The sequence below is a fragment of the Dunckerocampus dactyliophorus genome, chromosome 14 (genome assembly GCF_027744805.1).
Source record: "Dunckerocampus dactyliophorus isolate RoL2022-P2 chromosome 14, RoL_Ddac_1.1, whole genome shotgun sequence".
Taxonomy (NCBI): domain Eukaryota; kingdom Metazoa; phylum Chordata; class Actinopteri; order Syngnathiformes; family Syngnathidae; genus Dunckerocampus; species Dunckerocampus dactyliophorus.
Window position 1 is genome coordinate 15,791,722 of NC_072832.1, and position 23,159 is coordinate 15,814,880.

General features: G+C 39.6%; 1 protein-coding gene across 6 annotated transcripts; it reads right to left on the minus strand.

Moving 5' to 3' along the window:
• Window positions 1-279: 279 nt before the first annotated feature.
• mlh1 (mutL homolog 1, colon cancer, nonpolyposis type 2 (E. coli)) lies at window positions 280-23,146 on the minus strand. Of its 6 annotated transcripts, none has more exons than XM_054798240.1 (23): window positions 23,070-23,146; window positions 19,797-19,862; window positions 19,626-19,731; window positions 18,454-18,563; window positions 16,244-16,352; window positions 12,690-12,853; window positions 10,703-10,793; window positions 10,235-10,333; window positions 10,078-10,151; window positions 9,949-10,021; window positions 8,626-8,717; window positions 6,644-6,686; window positions 6,481-6,569; window positions 6,310-6,422; window positions 6,155-6,248; window positions 4,424-4,577; window positions 3,423-3,751; window positions 1,624-1,956; window positions 1,483-1,546; window positions 1,249-1,413; window positions 1,087-1,179; window positions 597-707; window positions 280-514 (listed from the first exon to the last, which is right to left on the minus strand). In XM_054798240.1, exons 8-23 carry the CDS (start codon window positions 10,322-10,324, stop codon window positions 359-361), a joined length of 2,073 nt encoding a protein of 690 aa, XP_054654215.1. In that variant the 5' UTR covers window positions 10,325-10,333; window positions 10,703-10,793; window positions 12,690-12,853; window positions 16,244-16,352; window positions 18,454-18,563; window positions 19,626-19,731; window positions 19,797-19,862; window positions 23,070-23,146; the 3' UTR covers window positions 280-358. The 6 variants fall into 6 exon arrangements, with proteins under 6 accessions (XP_054654215.1, XP_054654213.1, XP_054654216.1 ...); XM_054798238.1 differs by having other exon boundaries at window positions 12,690-12,880; XM_054798241.1 differs by lacking the exon at window positions 18,454-18,563 and having other exon boundaries at window positions 12,690-12,880.
• Between the last annotated feature and the right edge of the window lie 13 nt (window positions 23,147-23,159).

Consider the following 23,159-nt stretch of genomic DNA (forward strand, 5'->3'; position numbering starts at 1 on the left):
CATGTATATTCTTGGAAAATGTTGGTTTTTCAGTCCTCTCCTGTGGAAACTTTGGTCAGTCCTTGATTTCTCCCCACTTATGTTGGCATTCAAACCATGAGTGAGGGCATACGTTCCATCCACTCTGCTTGCCACTCTCAGGGGGGAAATGATGATGTGGTTCATGCTGACGCATTTTAGGTGTCGTTCACGGACTTGTGGCCTGGTTTAAATTGTGGCTGTTCAGAACCAGCCTCTCTGCTCACACACTGAAAAGCACTTGAGCCAGGAACAGCAATGAACAAATTAGGAATTTAATTTCAACACTACATGGAATATAAAAGAGCAGCAATGTGTGGCTAATGGTTCTGTTGATCATCTAACACCTCTCGAACACTTTGTAGAGATCCGGTAAGTTGGCGATCTGCAGCACTGTGCCGTCCTCACTGTAGTGCTTGGGAGGACTGATGAGAGTACGGAGCGCCTTACAGATGACGTGCTCAACTTTCCAACGCCATGAGTTCAGCTCTGGATCCTGACGTGACAAAATGGCGAGACATTCTTTAATAGTGAGGTTCTCTAAGCCGGACATCTGCTGACCGGGCATCCTCTCCCACCTGCTCCTCTCCGGGCTCCGCCTCCAGGATGTATCGCTTCCTGATGGAGTAGAACATGCTGCACTCTTTGCTGAAGTCTCGGAAGCATTCCTTTTCATTGTCCCAGTTCACCTGCAAAACGCCAAAAGTGAGAGCCTGGAGGAGCTGTCGTTAAGGATGTCCAAATTTGCAGCGCGCAGCTTGTTTTGTAGTGGCCACATTGTAAATACCGTGTGTGTGTGTGTGTATATATAGATATCTACAGATATATAGACATATATCTATAGACATATATCTATAGATATATATAGATATCTATATATATAGATATATCTCTATTTAAATTAAACAAACACAAAAGAAAGCCAAAAGGCCGAAAATCATGAGAAAATATTTCTACACATCACCTACAAATAACTTGTAAATATCAAAATGGCCCTGCATCATGTTGATTTTTCAGTATTTGTCCCCCAGTGGAAAAAGTTTGGACACCCCTGATAAAACCCATCACCTCAGTTGCCAGGCGGAGGATAAACATGGGCAGGCCCTCCATGATAGGCGTGTACTTGTCAAGCAGCAAGGGCAGTCCTCTAAGATTTCCCTCCTGGAACACACAAACTTCAGTGAAGTCAATGAGAAGAAATAAGTAATAAGAAATGAAATGAACCCTGACTTGATCTATTTCCATGGAGAAGTAGTCATCCAGCATCTCTGCTTTCTTCTTCAGGAAGTCCACAATATACTGAGCCAAGCCTTCTTTGGGGCCATCCTCTTCAGTCCAGCCACTCTCCTCCAAGTCCAGAGCCAACATGGCCAGGTCATAAATAGGAGCTGGGGTCTAAATTCCCAAAAGAGCACATTTTAAATCCTCAGTGCCATATTTCTACATAGAGCAGACACAACTTACAGATAGTCTCAGTACACCAAAGTTGCCAAAGTCATAGATGAGGATTTGGTAGAAGAGCTCCTGACTGCAGCAAAGAGAGAGGAGTAAACAAGTGTCTTCCCCCCAGCCAGCTAGTGTCTTTTCTTTTAGTGTGTCTCCGACCTGAGCCTGGTGGTGTCGAGCAGGTAGAGTTTGGTGTGATGCTGGATGAGAGTCCACTGGGGGTTGACGCAGCCCACAAACGAGTGATTCTGCAACATCTCCTGAAGACCTGGAGGCACATGGAAGACAAGGAGGAGACTGTCTGCTCCCAGATGAATGACAAGTGTGTTACCTTTGTGTGTGTTCTCGCTGATCTCCCCTCTCAGATCTTTCATGCTGCTCAGTTTGATGACTCGCCTCTTTGGTGTGGCCGCAGCCGTCAAGTCCTCCTCTACTGCCGCTTCCTCCTCCTCAACCATCTCTTGCTGCTCCTGCTCCTTCCTGGGTCGTTTCCTGGTAGATAACACATGCACTTTCACGACTTCGGTTAATTCATAAACAATTTTGTCCACTAGGGGGCGGAAGTAATCCACTAATACAGTGGTTCCCAAACCCCTTCAGACATTTCACTTGAAGCCATGTCCCCCTACTGCTGCACACTTAAAAACATAAACCATTTTGTTTTCACGGTGCGGGGATTGGAGCACCAATATACGTCAAACCTTCAAGATTAAACACTCTTACTACACAACATAATCATCAAACTTACTTATTCATATAACTCACACAGAGCAATGAAGAACTTCATACCGTGTCTCCTTCCTTCTTTCTGCTATGACGGTGCGCTCGTGATTGTGAGCGTCAAGTGCTCGTGGTTTTTCCATTTTTATTCACGTTCCCCCATGACAATTGGCGTACCCCACTTTGGGAGCCGAGGCACTACTATAACTTGCTGTATATTGCATTCCACTAAGGTACTGGATTCATCAAGGTCAAATTAGAGCGAATTCATTTTTTCCCCCAAAAACTGTCTATTTTTAACCACATGTAAAATACTAGAAATTATTATACGTACAGTAGGTCAAATTACAATTTGTTTATTTTTCTAAAAATATGAAAAGAAATAATTATTATAAAAATGTAATGTCAGTAAGTCAAATTAGAGCAATTAAATTTTTTTCTAAAAACATTAAAAATAAAATAATTGGTATAAATTTTTATTTTTTTTTATTCTATTACCTAAAACTTATGTTTCATACCAGTGAGAAGATATTACAAGAAAATGCACATTTTGTTACAAAATGAGGCTGCCATTCCAATTTTTTTTGTATGCATTTTAACTATCTATCTACTTAAAATTGGCATTAAAATCACATGAAAAGAAAATTGTGTACTCTGCAACACAAATAAAATTGCTTCAAAAGTAGATCATGGAAAATGTTTCAAAACATACAATATCAAAACAAAAAAATATCAGCCACCTGACTGATATTTTAATCATATAAATGTTTAATACTATATAACATACGCAACATTATTAGTGTATATATTCAAAGCTATCATTAAAAGAAAGTATAATGCTGCAAATACAATTGTTTATAATAAAGAAAGAATATTCAAGGAAAACGCGCTAGTTTTTGATACCAAATGTCATCTATAATACCATTTGTTAAATTACTTTTATATATTTGAGTTATACCTATATATAGAGTATATATAATATACTCAAATAATATATACATACTGAAAATGGTTATGTTTTATCAATTTAGAGACAATATTATGCTGTAAATAAAATAGTTTCATACTAACAAAGGGTAGAGAACATTTCAAAATGTAGTATGCCATTAAGATTTTCTGTTAACGTTGTTTTTATTTTATTTTTTTTCAGTTTTAAGCACTTTAGCCCAAACTTTACCCTAAATGTAAAACCCAACACTAAAACTACTAAGACCTCTTCATCAACATATATAATTTACCTTTGGACATCACGGACTTTGATGCTGCTCTCCTCCTCGTTTGTTGATACGCCAGCCTCCACCTGGTCTAGGGCCTCCAGCATGTCTATGTCATCCGGCTCTGCACTGTCAGACCGGCCCGGGTTGTCGTCTGGAGCCGCGCTGTTCGGCCCGGCAGGCTCGGGCCCAGGAAGTGGCTTCTCTTTTGGCTGGAGAAAGGCGTCCAGCTTCTGAGCGCGACAGTCCGTCCTCACCATCTGATGGGCGTAAACCCGCTCAGTGGACTCGGACGTGGCGCTGGACGACTTGGCCTCACCTCCACTACAGACAGACAGCCCGGGGAGCAACGTCTGCACAACAGAAGGCAAGGCAAGTTGATCTATACTGTATTCTACTACTGTAGTCCATTTCATACACAAAGGTAATGTGCTTCAAGTAAATACACACAATTCCCCCATTTGTTGGTAATCGCTGCCCCATTAAATATTGTCTTATATACATCCATGAGGTCATCTGAGCCTTAACCATTTTTATGATGTTAACTTATTATGGAGGCGAGGGTATTGTGCTGCAAAGGTACTGCTGATGCTGAATAATTTCCTTAACTCTCAGGAGTCCACGACATCCAACACACCTCGAAACTACAGACTTAACACTGCATACGCGTCTTTAAATGGTGTAAATCGGTCGCGTTAAAAACAGACTTATGGTCATTAATATTCGCCATAATTATGTCAGAGTGTTGCTTTGAAAGCTCTAGTGAAGCAGGCAATGAAACATGATACCACCTTCCTATCGGTGGGGAAAAAGCTTGTCATCGATCAAACCCTTACAGGCAGTCTGGATGCAGAGAGAGTGGGTAAACCAACACTGCCATCGAGTAGACAATTGACGAGGTGATGCACGCTGTGGCTTTGAAAGGCCAACACACAGGTTCCATGGGGTTATATTCAGTTCATTATTCATGAACTACTGATTATTTTTTTTAAGATGCACCACTATTGACGCACATCACGTAGCACCTGAGTGAAATACGTGCGCGAGGAGTTGGAGCCCAGCAGTTTGCCCTCGATGTGTTTCTGAACGCTCTCGATGACGCTGTCCTCATGCAGGAAATGCACCTCATGCTTTGTTGGATGCACGTTCACGTCGACGTTCTGAGGGGCGATCTCTAAACTGTATGGATCAAGAAACAAGAATATTTCGTTAGATTTGATTAACGTGCAGTGATGGTAGGCTAGTGCAATGGAATATGCTCGTCATTAGGCGAAAAATGACCCATTGCTGACGTACCTAGAATGTTTTCCTCCTCAGCTAACTTTAAAGACTTTGACAGTTCTTAACCCATAGGCTTGAAGTACCCCAGTACTGAAACACGGTATAAAACCATTTTTCACGTCTGTTCTGTTCCACACACAAATGAACTTACTGCATCAGTTAATAAAAGGTACATACAGTATACACAACTTATTATAGTATTTTGCTAAGTTCTTGTGTCAGTGTTTTGGTCACCTGTTCACCCTTACTCATGAACACATTATGAAAAAGGACCGCCTGTGTTGCTCAGAGGTGGGACCAAGTCCGTGTTTTGCAAGTCTTCATAAGTCTCAAGTCAACATTTTAACAACGTGACAGTTTATTCAATTTGACAAATACAATGTATACATTTTGAATTGTGTTTTTTTTTTAAATAAAATAAGACCAGTGTGATAAGACTTTAGTCAGAAAAAGAGTGCTCACATCGCATTTGGGATTTATGTAATCCACACATTCCTTTTTTTGTTCTGAAACCCTTTTGTACGTTAAAAGATGCGTTCAACGATGCAGACTCAAAAGGGAAAATATGTTGTCTTGCTGGAAATTCCATAAACATCACCTTAGAATGCATTGAATGGGGACACATTTTACTCAACACATTCACTGAAAATCGCAAGTATTTTCAAAGTCATCAGACTAAAAAAGTCCGAGTCAAGTTCCGAGTCACTGATGTCCAAGTCCAAGTCAAGTTGCAAGTCATGGTTGATATTATTGTCAAGTCGACACCAAAGTGATCAAAATTGTGGCTCTAGTCTGATTTGAGTCCAAGTCGCGTGACTCATTTCACACCTCTGGTGTTGCTTGTCGTTCCAACTCCGCACAGTAGATGGCATCGTGACTCTGCTTCTTAACACACCGCATAAAAACACATTCATGAGCATTTTGGCCAATCAGGAGCCTGAAAAAGTCACCACAACTGACTTGGTCGTGCATTGCAACACCTCTGTTCATCAACAATGTGATCTGGAGAATACACAGTGATGTGTACGTTATCGTTCAGTGCACACTTACATGAAGGAAACAAAACTGTTTATACTCATCGCCCGTGCGTGTTATAAAGCACACTCACGCCTGTAAGTGAATAAAATTCATGTTCTGTTGTTAAATAAGGTTTAAAAACATGAGATAAGGTCGCACATTTCTTATGACACGAACCAAAAAGCTCCGTTTTAACCCGCAAACACACAAATGCTAAATCTCCACTCTGGTCGAAGTTTTCCAAAAGCTCAGTTTTTAAGTACAAAACCTAGATTTGCATGTGGACAAGAGACCAAAACACAACAACCGTGGGAAACGCTGCACTCCCAGCTAAAGGATAACCATTCAACAAATTAAAATTCTCTTTAACACCACATGCAGCCAGGCTATGCATCGTTTTGGGCCTAAGTGCCACCATGATTGAATGGCAGAAAATTCCTTTCCAACAAGGTCATTACCTGAGATAAAGGAAAGGGTGTGTGTTCTTGGGCAGGTACGCAGCATAAACGGTCTCCGCCGCTTTCTTCAAAGCACTTGACTCCACCAGGCGATCTGAAGACGCTCCAGTTAGTCATTATTTCATAATCCTAATGAGTGTTTGTTTGCTACATACGGTTGATGAAGAGGATCATGATGCACTTCTTGACGGAGTAGTTTGCGTTGGAGATGTAGCCCTTCATCTTGTAGGCGAGCTTTTGGTCCTCGCAGCCAACCTCAATCAGCTCCCTGGGAACGCTCCAAGATGTCAGCAGCGTGGGCGATAAAGTGCAGACGTGTCTAATACCTGCTGACTGCATTGCCAAAAACTCCTCGAATATTATCCACCACAGAGGCATTGGGTAGAGTCCTCACATCTGCAACGGTCTCTCCTTGCTGGGGGACGACAGCCAGAGAAGGACGTATATGAAGAAAGCCTAAACTTTTTCTCTTGAGGCGGTTGCTCTCACCTTCTTGACAGAAAAGCTTTTTCCTGAATTGTGTATGGCATACCTGACAAACAAAACACACCAAACTGTTAATACACCAAACTAAACTTAGAACGGCATCGTATCAACACAAAGGATTCCAGAAAGTGTATTTTACATTGTTACACTTTATGTATAAAGGTTGTTGCACACATGCTCTCATCCAGTTCATCACTTAGTAACACAACCATTCATTAATGCATTTGTTGGATTTAAAGTCGCCGAGTTCATTTGTATTGTTCGCAATAGCAATTACCATTAATGACAGGTAGGAGGAGCGATCACAATAGTTGGAATGACACACCCATTTGCTTTGTCTTGGTTCTTCTGGTTATATGCACTGCAAAAACATAAGATCTAAAATAAAGGTGAAAATGTATGGATATTTTCTTACTAAGTTCGAACAATTTATCTTAGGCTGTATGTACTAACATCTGACATTGTTCTTAAAATATCTGCCCACACCACAAGACAACATTTGACTTGCCAAAACATCATTTGACTTGTGTTTGGAAAGTCAGATTTGCAGTTCTGCGTTTTGCAGATTTATATTAGTTTATGTTATGTATCTGAGATTTTACAAAGTATTACTTACTAAAAATAGCCCAGGGGTGTCAAAACTTTTTCCAACCCAGGGCCGACTGAAAATACAAAGGCTGCGGGGATCCATTTTGATATTTTTCAATTTGTAAAAAGAGGCTAGAACCAATCGTGTATGCTAAGATGTGATATATATTTAAAGAAAAGACAACCTGTATGTCAGCTTTATGTTATTAGCATAAATTTTCAACTTTTTATCCTTACCTTATGCTTTTTGTCCCCCCTGTTTTTGCCTTTTTTGGGGGGGGGAATTGAATTTTTTGAATGTTCTGCAGGCTGCAAATGGCCCCCAGGTTGCACTTTGGACAACCCAGAGATCAGCAAATTGGTCTGACATAAAAAGTGCCTGTTAAGCAAAGATATCTTCAGTGTTTCCCGTGCATTCATTTGGACCGACACATATAAATTTGGCGTCACCTATTCGCCCCGGCTCATAAACACATTACAACGCGCCTGGTCTGCCAGAGAATAAGAACACGTAGCAGGAAGGATTCAAGATTCAAGATTCAAGAGAGTTTTATTGTCATGTGCATGGTAAAACGATCAGACCTCCCTGGATACTCCTTTTCAAAAATGCGACAAATCTAGTGGAAAGACTTTAGGAGAGTCTGACATGAAAGCACATATAACTCTTCTCAACGAGCACCGAGTGCTCTTGTGAACCCCTCCTGCATCTAAAAGAACTCACAGGTGGCTCCGTCTTGTTTAGCGACAGCAGAAAAGTCAATTTGTAGTTCTTAACTTATTTGTTTGTCTTTTTGCAAATGCATCATAGCCAATTATGCACATTTTACAATTACGTCATCCCTCCACCACACCACAAATAGATTGCAGTCCTTTGGGAAACGACAATCTGGTCTTTTTACCTTGATTTCAGATATACTGTACAATCTTTAAGATTTCAGTTTTTGCGGCGTGGCTATAGTGGCGGTTATCATTAAAAGTGGTAACTGCACTGATTATACTGTACATCCTCTGCAGGCAACCAGAGAGGAGTGCGCCAACTTGGCTGTATCAACGGGGGCTAACATAAAATGTGCTAATAAATTAATATATCCTCACCTTCATACACCCCTCCTCACCAAAATGTAACAATATGACTCCTTGCTATAAGCAGATCCACAAAGTCACAAGAAGTCTTTGTCTATCGTATTGGACAGTGTGGCAGAAAGTGAAGACACTGTATCATTTGTATCCAGGGACAGGAGGTTGATGGGTCAAATCAGAATCGGCGACAAGAAAAAATGATTACCATTTACAGGATTATTTCGAGGAACACGTACCATCTGTCCACAAAGCTTCATAGAAATCTGTGCTGTAGTTTTTGTGTAATCCTGCTTATTACCAAACCAACACACACACACCTGCTAACCACCTCTACAATCCTGGAGTACTCATCACTGTGGCTTTTTAAAGCTTTCCTCCTAGTGGACACATTATAGAAGAGATCCTCCACCTGAAGACAGAAAGAATAAACTATCAGCACACTCGTATACAATAATGTTGCCTTTTGAAATACTGTCATACTCTGATTGACAAGGTCTTGGATATATTAACTATACTGTTTTCTTGCCGAAGTGAGCACCTTCATTTGTTTGTGTTTGTCAGTAACAAAGGCAGATGGCCACTCAGCTAATTTGTTTTTAGCGCAAATTGGAAATGCCTTAAATTCGAAGTTCACTAGTAAGAATTTGCAACAAAACCACATCAAGTCATACCTCAAATTTAGTGAGTTTTTCGGATCTGTAATAATTTTGTCAATATACCAACATATGATGACATAATGACCAAAAAACAGTTTTTTGCTTGAAAATGGTCTCCAAACTCAGACCCTCAAGGATTTCGCACTGTTGTGATCACGCCAATTCATGCAAATTCAAACAATCCCCGTGAATTAGTATGTGCGGCCTCGCAACTTTGTCCAATTTTAGCCAATCATCATCATTTCTATCAAATTTTTCCCTGGGTAGCGCTCACACGCGCACGTCAACTGTCTAACCCAGTGGTTCTCAACTGGTTTGCCTGTGGGACCCACCATCACTCTTCAGTGACAAGCGGCGACCCAAATGGCAGATTTTTTTTTTTTAACATAACCTTTTCAAATATCTTATTTAATTTTAATAAATTATTTATTCAAATCTTAAATGTATAAAAAAAAAAAAAAAAAGATTGCAGTGGTTACAGGGCTGCCTAGCTAACTTTTGAACATGTTGCAAGCATTATATCCCGCCCTCGTCCTGCTCCGAGCATGTAACTTGCGCCCCAGCTAACACACACATGCACAGGAGCCATTGCTAAGCGCTGGCAGTGTCATTTTGATGATGAAAAGACATGAAAAGTTTAATTTGAATTTGAGGTAGTGCAAAATAACACGGTGTGCCAGCACAAAATAAGTTTCTTGATCAGTTCAGCAACAATAAGTTTTTATCCACAAATTTAAAAAAAAATTATTATTATTATTTTTTTTTTAAGCGTGTAAAGATTTTCAGTGCACCCCCCAACCTAATGAACCCACTTTTGGGTTGCAACCCACCACTTGACAATCACTGGTCTAACCAATCAAATGTGTCCCTGCATCACCTACGCCCTCACATCTTTGATTACATCGACAGAGATGTTGAAAAACAACATTTAACAGCAAGATTGCTCATGCCTTTCCCTGGGTGTGTAGGAACCCACAAACTCACAAGTATTTGTGTTCCCTGGTTTCCAGCGCAGGGTTTTGGAGGACCTTTTAGTTTACCATCACTGTAGCTGGCCCTGCAAGGAAAATAAGTGATGTCATCATACAAGGTACATTTAACATGTGATCATACCTGTAGGCACATTTGGCATCAGCTGTCTTTGTTGTTATGGTCACATGGGCAACGTGGCTTATACTGGCCAGGGCCTGCAAACATAGACAAGAGTGATGAGGCTGAGGTATTAGTGTGTACAGTATGCTTGTGTGGGATTTTAAGTGTTGGTGGCCACCTCTCCTCTGAATCCATATGTTGCAATGGCAGAGAGGTCCTCAAATGTCTGCAACTTGCTGGTGGTAAATCGCTCACACACTATTTCCATATCTTCTTTCTGCATCACAAATAGGTTATGCTCAGAGCCTTTTTGGAAGCAGTCAGCTCTTTTCACATGAATACACTGATTTTTACTCTATTGGTCCTCTTTAACGATGGGATTAACTAACCAAAGAACATGATATATTGTAAGTGTCGACCCGTAACAGATATGGTATGAATGAATTGTCAGTAATAGATACAGAGAAGGGTCTGATTAATTAAGATGAATTAAGCCATCTCCCTACTCCTTTTCACACGTTGAATTGTGCAAATGTCATCACGTGGGCTTCCTTTTGCCACCATATTGACATCCAATATGAGGCGATGCACAAAGAAATAAAGCGATTAAGTTTGCATTAGCTTGTGTTGGTATGTTTGTTCCTACCCTGATACCGGTGCCGTTGTCCTGAATCTGGAGCAGCTTCAGTCCGCCGTCTTTTACCGTCACCTGGATGTTAGTGGACTTTGCATCCAGACTGCACATTTGAAAACACACTATGGTTACTTATTTAGATGTTGTGTAGATTGTCGTGTAACGTAACTTGAAGTTCAGCTGCCCATCAGTTACCAATTTTCAATCATTTCTTTGACAGCGTTAGCAGGTCGTTGGATAACCTCTCCTGCGGCTATCCGGTTAACAACTGTCTCGTCGAGCCTCCGGATAACCCCCGCCATGGTTTGCGTTTTACAGCAGTCCGCCTTAAATTTAAGGGTGGCTAACAACCTATAGTGAAATCTGCCCGTGTATATTGAAAGCTGTGTTTGTTTACATATTACCAAGTAGGAAGCAGGAACTCACACATATATATATAGGACGACGTCTTACTCGTACGCAAAAATGTTTTTCCCTCACACATACACCGTTTGAAGTATAAGTATTTTATATTTAGTTATTCTTTAATACAAACACTTTGTAACGATATAATGCATTTTGGGCTACACTGGGGGTGGGGGTCATTTTAACACGTCTCAATAGTCATGAGCGGCTTTAACTTATGAATACACGATCTTTGAAAATACAGCACGCGGGAAAAAAATGGAGAGGTGTCTACGTCGCATTACAAAAACGTCATCACGTCAGTTCTCGTCCTCTTCTTTTGCTAATTATTGTAGCTTGATGCTCCAAAGTGTCCACAGCGCTACCAACAGGTGTGTCTGAATGTTTCAGTCAACTCCCTTTTGTGTTATTTAGCACAGGCGTGTCCAAAATTTTTCCACTGAAGGTGACATCCTGAAAAATCAAAGGATGCGGGGGGCCGCTTTGATATTGTTATCTATATTTTTAAAATTTTGTAAAAAGGCTAAAAAAAAAAAGCTAGATATATTTCAAGACATGCCCTGCGATTGGCTGGCGACCAGTCCAGGGTGTACCCTGCCTGACGCCCTGAGTCAGCTGGGATAGGCTCCAGCATGCCCCCGCGACCCTAAAAGAGGAGAAGCGGTATAGAAGATGGATGGATGGATGGATGGATATTTCAAGACAAAGCTTTGTGTTATCATTACTTCTTAGTGTAAATATTTTCTCTTGACATTATGCTTCTTTCTATATTTTTTCCTATTTTCTTTTTTGATTTTAGTTGTACAATGTGCTGGGTGCCAATAAAAAAAATTAACTGCAGGCTGCACATGGCTCCAGACCCGCACTTTGACTTTAGGTTTTGCCTTGTTCACTATGCACTTGAAATTAATTTTGACAAGCACATCAATTGTTTTGCTCTTTACATTCGATACAAGTTTGTAATTTGTATTGTACGCCAATAGCGGGCGGTGCTTTTGGTACCTGGGCCTTCAGTGGGGACTTCACTGGCCAGAATTTCTCTTGGCAGACATTGTGATGGCCAGTATTGTTTAAAAATAATGATAATCATAATAGTATATACTACTCTACGTTGCTCTTCACCCTGACTGGGATTCCAACCCCAGTTCCCTGTGTCATACCCACTGCGCCATCCTGTTGCTTCCAAAATGGGTTCTAACATTTTACATAACTGCCAGATCACCACAATGCCATTATTAATAAATCAAGACACCCACTTAACCCTTTATCCTCTCATACATCGTCACCAATACACCTGACTTTCATTTCTGCTAGTAACTTTGAGCATTTGTAACTACCACCACTGATCTGCGTTGTTTGTTAATTTGACGCTCGGCCAAACGTTTGGTTTGGTTTGTTTTGGTTTAGTTTAGTTTATTTGAACATGAAGGTTACAATGGAATATATCTCATGAATCATTCTTTCACAAAGGTAAAAAGGATTCAGACAACTCCAAACCTCAATACTACAACTTTATCTGGAGCAGTTTAGAATCAATATTTATCTCAAAGCATGACAAACATATAAAACTTTAAAATAAAATACATCTACTCACCAGTCAGCCACTGTTGGCGTAACTTGACTTGTCAAACAGTTTTGCTCTGATCATCCAATCAGATTCTGACATTATAGGAGGCCAGCTGGTGGCCCTGTGAAGCGAATCTGGAATCTGCCCAGTTGTTAATGGTGTTCAAGTGACATGGACCAGCACTACTGATTCTGAAGGCCCGGGGAAACACACACAAACTGAAATCTGATTAGACAAAAAAAAAATCTAACATACACATGCATGTACTGAAAGCAGTGCAGCAAAGAGACAGGCTATGAAATGAAGATAATAGACTGTTGGGAATAAATTAATACAATTTCATGGACCAAATACTAGAATTTGAGTTGGTCATTGTTTAGGTCAGCAGAGAAGACTTTACTGTAAGAAATCATGCTGTTTTGTAGTTGAATACGGCATATTATAAGTAAAAAAATATATGCATATTGAAGCAAATTTGACTTATTTTTTGCCTAAATTAAGCATTTTCGAGCATAAAAATGGCTAAATGAACTAAAATATAAATATAAGGGACACTGTGAATGATATGTAGTATTCTGTACTGGTGAATAGGTATCAGTAGCGTTCGGTGAGACACACAAACCCCAGACTTGATTGTGGGAACAACAGGCTTTTGTTGCAGGTTTGAATTATCTCACAGCAGGCACAATAATTCATAATAAAAAACCCTAATAAAAAGCAGGGGCTACTGTTGCTGCAGTAACCCATGCCAAGCTAAAACTCAACTCTGATCCCCCAACATCACTTCCTGTCTGCCCGCCACTCTGCTTTCCTAGGGAACACATTTATAGCAACACACACGAGCACGAGTCTTATTTATGTCTTAAATGGCTTATTTTCTGTTATTATGTCTACTATGTTGGGAAATAAGAGTGTAAAGGTGACCACACGTGTATGTCTAGAGGGCTTTAATGATGTTAAAAACTGTATTTAGATGGTCATAAACAGGTTTTCTAACTCTAACTACAAAAATATTGTCGAAATATGTAGAAATAAGGAATCCTACTTCACGGAAATTCACTTACCATGGTCGGATCTGTAACCAATTAACTGCGATAAACAAGGGATTATATACAGTACTGTATACAGTAGTTGTATCTACAAAAATTTAGTCTTTAGCCACAATGCTAAGCTTGATTTTGCAGTCTGCAACATAAATGGTGATCAAATAATTATGAACTACAGCAAATTTACTTCCTGCAATGCTGTAAACATATCTTTAAAGGTTACAATGTTTGCCTATGGTAATATAATGTGTGTTTGTCTGATTACCATAGCTACTGTACTAAGGAATTGTTGAACTTTGTCATCAGGCAGGATGATTCATCAGAATAAAACTCTGTGAGGATGTTCCTTGTTGAGAAATCATATCAGGCAGGGCTTTATAGATTTTCTTCTGTTCAACATGAACTTTGGTCCAGTTTTATGAGGGTCGAAAAACATCAAACAAGCCAAAGTGTAGAAATGACAGAAGCTGGCTTCATAGTGGTATTGCTAGCATTTATAATATTTAGTTAAGATAAATGATTGTAATTCATTTTCAGTATTTGACACAAATATTCAACAGCTTTAACACCATAGTACATGTGCTGAGGGCAGAGAAGTGGAGGGGTCACCCAAATGCTTTTAAGTCTAATTGCTCTTAATAGAGCGTGTCACTTTTGCAACTCTGCTGCGTGAAGAACACTTAACCTATACAAAGTTTAAGTGCTCTCATTAACATCATACCTAAAGTATGCTGTTAATTTATTACCCTGTTACATTCCAGGTCGGCCTCTGCACGAGGGCTATTTTATAGGTTTATTTCATCGAAACACTGTAAGCATTCCAAAGGATGACTTTGAGTGCCAACTTGGCACAGGTGACTACTTCAGCAGCTCGCCTTGCTGCTTTATGAGCTTTCGTTTCCGTACCATCAATAAACAAGCCTCTGGCAGACACTCTGCATAACCTGAAACGTCACTGTAAGTATGAGAGGAACAGTTCTATACTGTATCAAATGTTAATGCTTTTGTTCTGCTTGCTCAGCTCTGGGCCGACTTTTGTTGCAACTGAAGAAGGTGTGTCAGCAGCATGATGTCAAGAATTAAGTCTTTTGATTGATTCCAGATGTACACTCATCAGTTATGACGTACAGTATGCAACATGCACTTCACTTATTTGGGACACGGGTAAGTCAGCAATTGTTATGCCTTTGCATCCAACATGCGTTGGACGGAAATGATGTATATCCTTAACCTGTCTTTGGCACAGTGCTCGGAGGAACGTTCCAGTGATGAACCACAGGATGCACCACAGGAAACAGTACAATAGAAAGAATCAAGTAAAACGGAAATAAGTCATCATTGCTAAATATAATGCATATAGTTGCTATGGACTGTTTATGCTTTCAGGCAACCATTATGTTAGGTTTATTGGCGACGCTATATTGTCCATAGGTATGAATGTGAGTGTGAATGCTTGTTTGTCTATATGTGCCCTGCTATTGGCTGGTGACCAATTCAGGGTGTACCCCGCCTCTCGCCCGAAGTCAGCTGGGATAGGCTACGCCATACCCCCGCAACACTCGTGAGGATAAGCGGCATAGAATGGTAATGGTAATGGTAATGCTAAATTTACCTTACTCAATCTGTTCCATAATTTAATTCCACATACGGAAATGCTGAAGGTTTTTAGCGTTGTTCTTGCATGTAAGTGTTTTAAGTTTAATTTTTCCCTGAGGTCATACTTCTCCTCTCTTGTTGAGAAGAGTCGTATTACTTTTTGGGTAGCAGGTTATTGTTTGCTTTATGCATAATTTTAGTTGTTTGAAAATAGCAATACAGTAGAAAGCATGGATTGATTTTTGGTCCAGGACAAATTTTGCTTTATTCAGTATTGAGGTATTTTGCACTATTTTATGTTCTATATTTTTAATGTGAAATTTCCAGCTCATATTTTCATCTATTATGACACCCAGAAATGTATTTTCGTTCACCCTTTCAAAGTCAAGTCCATCAATTTGTATTTGCCCATAAGTATCCTTTCTGCTATTACCAAATAGCACTATCTTAGTTTTACTTAGGTTCAGGGATAGTCTATTTTTATCAAACTATCTTTTTAGTATATTCATTTCATCTGTGACTTCGTTTTATTAGCTCTTGTGTGCTTTCTGCAGAACAAAATGCATTGTCTCGTCGGCAAATAATACTAGTTTTAGGTCTTTCGTAACTTTACAGACATCATAAATGTATAGGTTGAACAGTTTTGGTCCCAGTATTGACCCCTGTGGTACACCACACGTTACGTTTAACCTTGCAGATGTGTGTTCCCCTAGCTGCACATATTGCTTCCTGTTGGGTAGGTAGCATTTAACCCAGTTCAAAACTAACCCTCTGATTCCATGCCTTTCTATTTTTTTAATTAGGATGTTGTGATTCATTGTATTAAAGGCTTTTGTCAGATCCATAAATACTGAAGCTGTCATGGAAGTTGAAATGTTAGCTCTGTATCCATATTGGCTGTCCGCAAGGAATTCATTCTCATTTATAAATTTGTCTTACCTGTTGTTGAATAATATGTGTCCTGCAATTGGCTGGCAACCACAGTCCAGGGGTACCCCGCCTCTCGGCCATAGTCAGCTGGGATAGGCTCCAGCACACCCCTGCGACCCTAATGAGGATAAGCAGCACAGAAAATAAATGGATGGATGGATGTTGTTAAATAGCTTTTCAATGATTTTGGAAAATTGTGGTGATAAGGAAAACAGTCGGTATTTCATGAACTGGTGTTGGTTTCAGTATTTGAAATAGTAATACTTTAGCTGTTTTCATTTTGTCGGGAAATGTACTAGTCTGGAGTGATAAGGTACAGATGTTTTATTGTTTCCATTTCAGTTCCATTACATTCAGTTGATGTTTTTGCTCTACATATACTGTACTTTCATTCCATTCCTCCACTGACCAGAATTTTAGGATCTTTTCTTCCAGTTTTGGTCCAATATTTACAAAGCAGTTATTGAACCTTTCAACTACCTCATTCATATCATCGTTATTAGCATTTCCATCTGTGAAATAATGAGGGTAATCTGCTTTCTTAGTACCATTCCTAATAATACAGTGATATCCTAATAATAATATTCCTTCTTACACGCTCTCAAAATGTTTGTTAACTTATTTTTATATATCTTCTCATTTTTTCTGCCTCTTTAGTTTGTTGAATTATAAATCTCCTGTATAATGTGTTTTTCTTCTTACAAGCATTTTGCAGACCTTTTGTCATCCATGGCTGGTTATTCTTCTTTTGCTTATTTGACATTACTCTCAAAGAAAATGGATGGATGGATGACAACCATTATGACGTAAGGCTTTTCTCCATCTAGTTGGTGCGACAGTGCTTTTTCAAAGGATGAATAAGCAAACAATTTATTATGGAATGTTGAAGGAAAATGTGTGTAAAGCCAAATTTGTGTTTTTCCTCTTTCTAATGTGGTTGTACAAAGCTGTTTAAAGGCCACACCTTCAACGGGCCGCCACATGTGATGACAGGCACTCAGAAGCACGCGTGTTAATGCGATTGCACACTTTCACAGGTGCACGCATGCAACAGAAACTAAAGTTTTTGAGGGGATGCTGAAAATGTGATGTAGTTCAGCAGCTGATATTCAAGGCAGAATGAAATCCTTGACCATTTGGCTCCAAACGTACTGCCGATTAAAAAAAAATAATCAGATATGAAAAGAATGAACTTGCAACCATTCCACACCTTCTTGCTACTGTGACTAATACATGGTAGACATACATTCCACACTGACGCCAGCCCACACAGTGTGGTATGGTTTCACGTGTGCATGCTTCTTTTTTCTCTACTAATGAGTGAGGTGGTTTTATAAGGAAGACACCTCCAGCCTCATCTGTGGAGCGGTCAGCCCCATCACATCTAATGACAGTAAGACGAATTCAGTTATATTTCATGGTATTTTACACACAATTATTCCTGGTATTTGTTATGATACATATACAGTAGAAGTGCATGTCTTTCCTTTTCATGAGTAAATGTATAAAACAATATAGCGATGGTGGAGAAGCACTGAAGTACATCTTATTAAGATATAATTTTACTATTCTACACAGTATCATTCCAGAAGTACTGTATACATATACCTCTAAGCATTGGATGCCACTGAATTGAAGACATTACTTACAAAATAATTAAGAACATTACATCACGTTTGTGTATGGTGACCAAACATCCTGTTTTCCGAAGACATGTCCTATTTTCACATCCTGTCCTGGCTGTCCTGGGGTTTTTTTAAGAGGCAGGAGATTTTCATTGTTCTTCTGTTGGATTTATATATCTGATATTATTTCATATGTTATTATTTCTTGTCCAGTAAAACTTAATGAAGAGCTATTATTTTCTTACAGGCCGATTTTTCTATAACAGAGAAACGTTGTTTCTATCCTTATTTAATATCACTTATTTTTGCACCATTCAAACTTCAAAGAAATATTATTTTAGGCATAATAAAACATGTTGGGTAACCGCTGAGAAACCTATCTTTGCTTATAGATAGTATTTTGTGATTTTGTATCCATACAGGGACACTTTAAATGTACTGAAATGATAAGGTACATTTGAGAAAGAGTCTTATCTGAGTATCTCAGTCCTGGTTTTTGGTAATCACAATATGGTCACCCTCCATTTGTGGCTATTGTGTATGTACATGTGTAGGTTGTTCATCTCTGTACAACACAAACACATCCTCACTTACTTCAGAAATGCTGAGACTTCCTTTGCTGCTGGATGAAATGTCACATCCACTAATTAATCTCTCAGCTGCTGCTCTTCCTTTTCCTTTTGTTGTCGCGCTTTCTGTTGTCTCTAGCCACACCAGAAATATGTCACATATAGTATACTGTATGATGACAGTACAGCGTATACTTTCCTTCCAGTTACAACAGTAAGTCACCTGACCAAACATTATGATATTTTTGTAATACTTTGGGACAATGATTTAAGATAACAGCTATGGGGTATTTGGTTTTACCAGACATACTGCTTAATGTGTTCATTAAAAAAAACAAGCTGCCAGTTTTCATAATGTTCCAACATATGGTAAATATCTTGGCAGCTATCTAACCAAACCACTCGACTACAAAAACATGGTGGTGGCATCCACAGAAAACCCAAAGAAAAAGCAAAACAAACTTCTGGAGTTAATCCTTTAGAAGTTCACTGAGCAGATTTGTCTCAAGTGACATCATGCACGATGATGGTTTGAAGTTTAGCCTTGTAAAATTGGGTAGAACTCTGAGTTGTATGACTTTTAGGCCATTCAGCTTTTGTGATTTCACTGTATTCTAAATCATTCAATTCCATCTGTGTAGTGCAGCTCAGTTAAAAGTTGTGAGGATTCTCCTACTCCTAGGAACCATAATGTTCTGGAAGCATGTTGTCAAATGATTGAAATAAGTCTTTAGATATTATTGTGCTATAAGACTTTTTCCAAGGCCATAGAGCTCCTTGCATGTTTAATACTTGTACATTTGTACCAGAAATTAGTCATTCATGCAGTTTAGGAACTTCGTGCTTTGCACAAGGGCACCTAAAAAATACAGAGGAAGCTGACTAGCATTTTTCCAACATCTGGTCCTACTTTGCATTAAAAAAACATCTTGCATATGTGCCCTACATGCATACATGGACACAAATACATCCTTTTTTTTGGCCCAACTTCCATCCATCCAAAATACCGCATCTGCTATGCAAATAATGGTTAGCTCTGTTGTGGCCAATAAAAAGACTTGCCAAAACCAATTAGGGATTGACTAGAAAAGAATTCTACACCATATCCTTTCCCTGTTATTATTCTGTTAAGGTTTCTCATCTTGGATTTTGACATTTTTTTGTTGGCTTTGTTTGTCTGACTGTGTCTCGTATCACCTGTGTCCGATCATGGTTCTCTTGCGTCCGCCCTGCCTCTCGTGTCTCCCCCAATCAGCTCTCGTCTTCCACACGTCCTGTCCCGCTGTGCCACATTTTCTAGTGTCTAATCAAATGAATAAATTACATGAATGACACTCTGACACTCTACAGTATATGTGTCTCACCTACAGTCAAGCACGGTGGTAGCAGTGTCATGGTCTGGGGCTGCATGAGTGCTGTGGATGCTGCGGTTCACTGAGGGAAACATGAATTCCAACATGAACTGTGACATTCTCAAGCAGAGCATGATCCCATTTCTTTGGAAACTGGTCCAACATGGACCTTTTCCAACATGATATTGAGTCCGAACACACCACAAAGATGACAACTGTCTTGCTCAGGAAGCTGAAGGTGATTGAGTGGCCACGGTGTCTAACATTCACCAATTTTGTGATGTCCTCATGGAAGAGTGGAAGAAGATTCTATTCTAACAACCTGTGCAGCTCTGGTGAATTCCATAGGATTGAGGCAGCGCTAGATAACAATGGCTCTAAACCAAGTTTAATTTCTGTAGTTTTGTCCCTTGAAAAGATGTAATATGAGGAATGTATTCACTTTTGTATCTTACAGTAGTACTCTTACATATATCTTATCACACACTCAATATTGTGGAAATGCAAACATCTGTGGAATTTGTTATGGCCTCTCTAAGGAACACATAGAGAGACGTAAAGTACTTTCCTCTTTATGAAGAATCGAAAAAAAAGGTTGTGATAAACACAAATTACATACTGTAGATAGACACAACATTTTATGAAGACCTTACAGCTGTGCCTTGTTGGCTCGTTCCTGTCTGTGTATTTACTTTCCTGGTTCCTGCTTTGTCTGGTTGTCATCGTTTGTGGTGAGTCTGTTCCCTCGTGCCTTCCATGCTCCTTGTGACTCAGTATTTTTGGATTTGCCGTTTTTTGGATGTTGGATCATGTTGTTGCAGAGTTAATAAAATCTAAATAAACCCTTTTTCAGTTTTTGCCTGGAAGTCAGTTTCCTGCATTTGGGTCCAACTGCCTATACCACTCTGTTACTTTGCACAGTATTGTATGTTATCTAACACACGTTTCAAATGGCTTATTTGGGAAGCCCCTTTGCAGTATGGGCCCATGCAGCAGACATGCACGCTGTGCTCACTGTGAATCACATCTCCATATACTTTTAGTAAATCTCACTTGTGTGCTTTTCAAGCGATACCGTGTCTTTACTCAGCTATAACAATAACAGTGCCTTGTAAGCCAGCCAGTCTGTTGAAGTTAAACATTCCCAGAGATTTTTCATGGAACATGAAACACTCTCAGTGTTTCATGTTCCATAAGCAAAGCTGTCAGTCACAAAGCAATAGACAGAATACCAAATGCATGTTTGTGTGAGCCACAGGAGTTAAAAGAGTGCCATGGTGAATGGCGTCCTGTGGTATGTAGTGTAACAACAGTTCCAACATTCATGATACTGTATCTTTCTCGCCATACCTAGCTGTTCTGTGCTCTGGGTGGTGCCTGAAGGGAACAATGAGGAATTGTCTTCAAATCTGCACTCGAGCAGCTAGGTTTCATCACTTCCTTTACTTTAGTTACATCATATTCCATCACAAGGCAGGGCTATTTTGGGTCAGAGTGTGGTGCAAACCGAACCTTAGAGAGAATATCACGACATTTAGTTTCCCCCTTCTTCTCCTTCTATGGTTTCAACTAAACATGCAGACAAGGTTCTTGTTTGGATTCCGAGATGGTCTTCTGTTTAATCAGTGAAGATGCATCACAGCCAGTCACATATGATATTCCAGCAATATCCGGCATTGTTTATGTAGCATGAAAAGACAATAAAGATTCAAAGCTGTCAGAAGACTACCACTTGAAGTAATTCCCCTGTGTTGTTTATATAGCAACTTTACTATAAGACAAGACAGTGTTGCTTCTTCTCTAGTCCATTGTCTAGTAATGTTTAAACAGTTTTTAGATTTCTATGATACGTACCAGAAAACCCCAGTATGCACATTTGCATTAATCTACCTTAAAGTCTGCTGGAAGCCTCTGAAAGGCTGACATATCTTAACTGCAGTAAATGTGATGTGCTTTATGTTTTCTGGCGTCTTCTAAACTTCAATTGCTTTGCATGCATATATACAACTGCACAACCAGATCATCTTTCCCCAAAGTCGTTGCGAGATGGCGCTTTGAATGAAAAAGAAGGCTGTGAGTGTACCAGCACTGTAACACTTTAAAAGTGCAGCATTGCTGTGCTAATTAATTGCTTTTGTGAAAAGGCGTGCACTAGTGCATGCTAAAGTTACCCTGGCAACCAACCGCCCATTCGCTCTATGTGAAATTCACTTTCCGGAGGAGGAAAAATGGTTTGGATTTTGCTGTATAGAAGTTGCATGAGTAAGTATAGCTCTTTTGTGATACTGATATACACCAGGGGTCACCAACGTTTTTCCTTGTGAGAGCTACTTTTACAAAATGAAAAAGGCCAAGAGCTACTCATTTTTGTAACATTTGTTTTCAGAGCTTATTTTAAACCCAAACAAAGCGAATATGCTTGTTTTACCAGAACGTGAATAAAATGCTGGTGTGCACAACTCACATTTTGTATTTCAGAATGCATTTCTTTCTACTGTTCTTTCATTATTAACTGAAAACCTGAATGAAAAGCAGGCTTGCGGGCACCTCACGTGGTCGTGGGGGGCTACCTGGTGCCCGCGGGCACCACGTTGGTGACCCCTGATAGACACTGCTGGACATAATCATAGGAAAGAACACCGATATCATAAAAACAATCTCTGAGGGGGCTTCATCTCTTTATCACATTGGAAGTGAAAGAGGAAGGCTAATCTACAGTTGTGGAAAAATGATGTGTCCTAATTTTTAGAATTAGAATTGAATTTTTTGTGACAGCAAACTCATCTACTCCTGCACCGCTGCACACAAAAGGGTGATAATTTGACAAAACAGGCACCCCTACTGCGTTGGCTGTGATATTATTTTTCCGACAAATACACCAAATGGTGACGGTGTCATTAAACCCCAAGTTTGACCCCATTGACTTGAAATTTCTCACACAGCTTTCTGCTCTCTACAAAACACTGACTCTATGTGCATCTGTACAATCTAACAATATTTAATACAAGAGATGTATCAAAAATAGTGCCTTTACAAGTGTAATGATGATACATTTTGATTGACACTGCGGAAGGGGTGCCAACTTAACAACATGTTCATAACTGTGGCTACGTACACTTTGGGAACCTAGGCTGTAGTGTGGACACACAACATGCTAATTTATGACATGATGAATTAAGTAATTATTAATCATTTAGTAGTCTTGCTGTCTGCTAGATATGCTTATCATAATGAAGTCGAGTTGATAATAATTGTTTGGAAGTGTCAAAATAATAATGTACAAGCATACCATTGTTTTTTTTCCAGATGTTTGTCAAGCTAACAGCTGGGTCTCGCGCTGAGTTCACTCGACGCACGAGACGAGCTTGAAAAAGAGGAA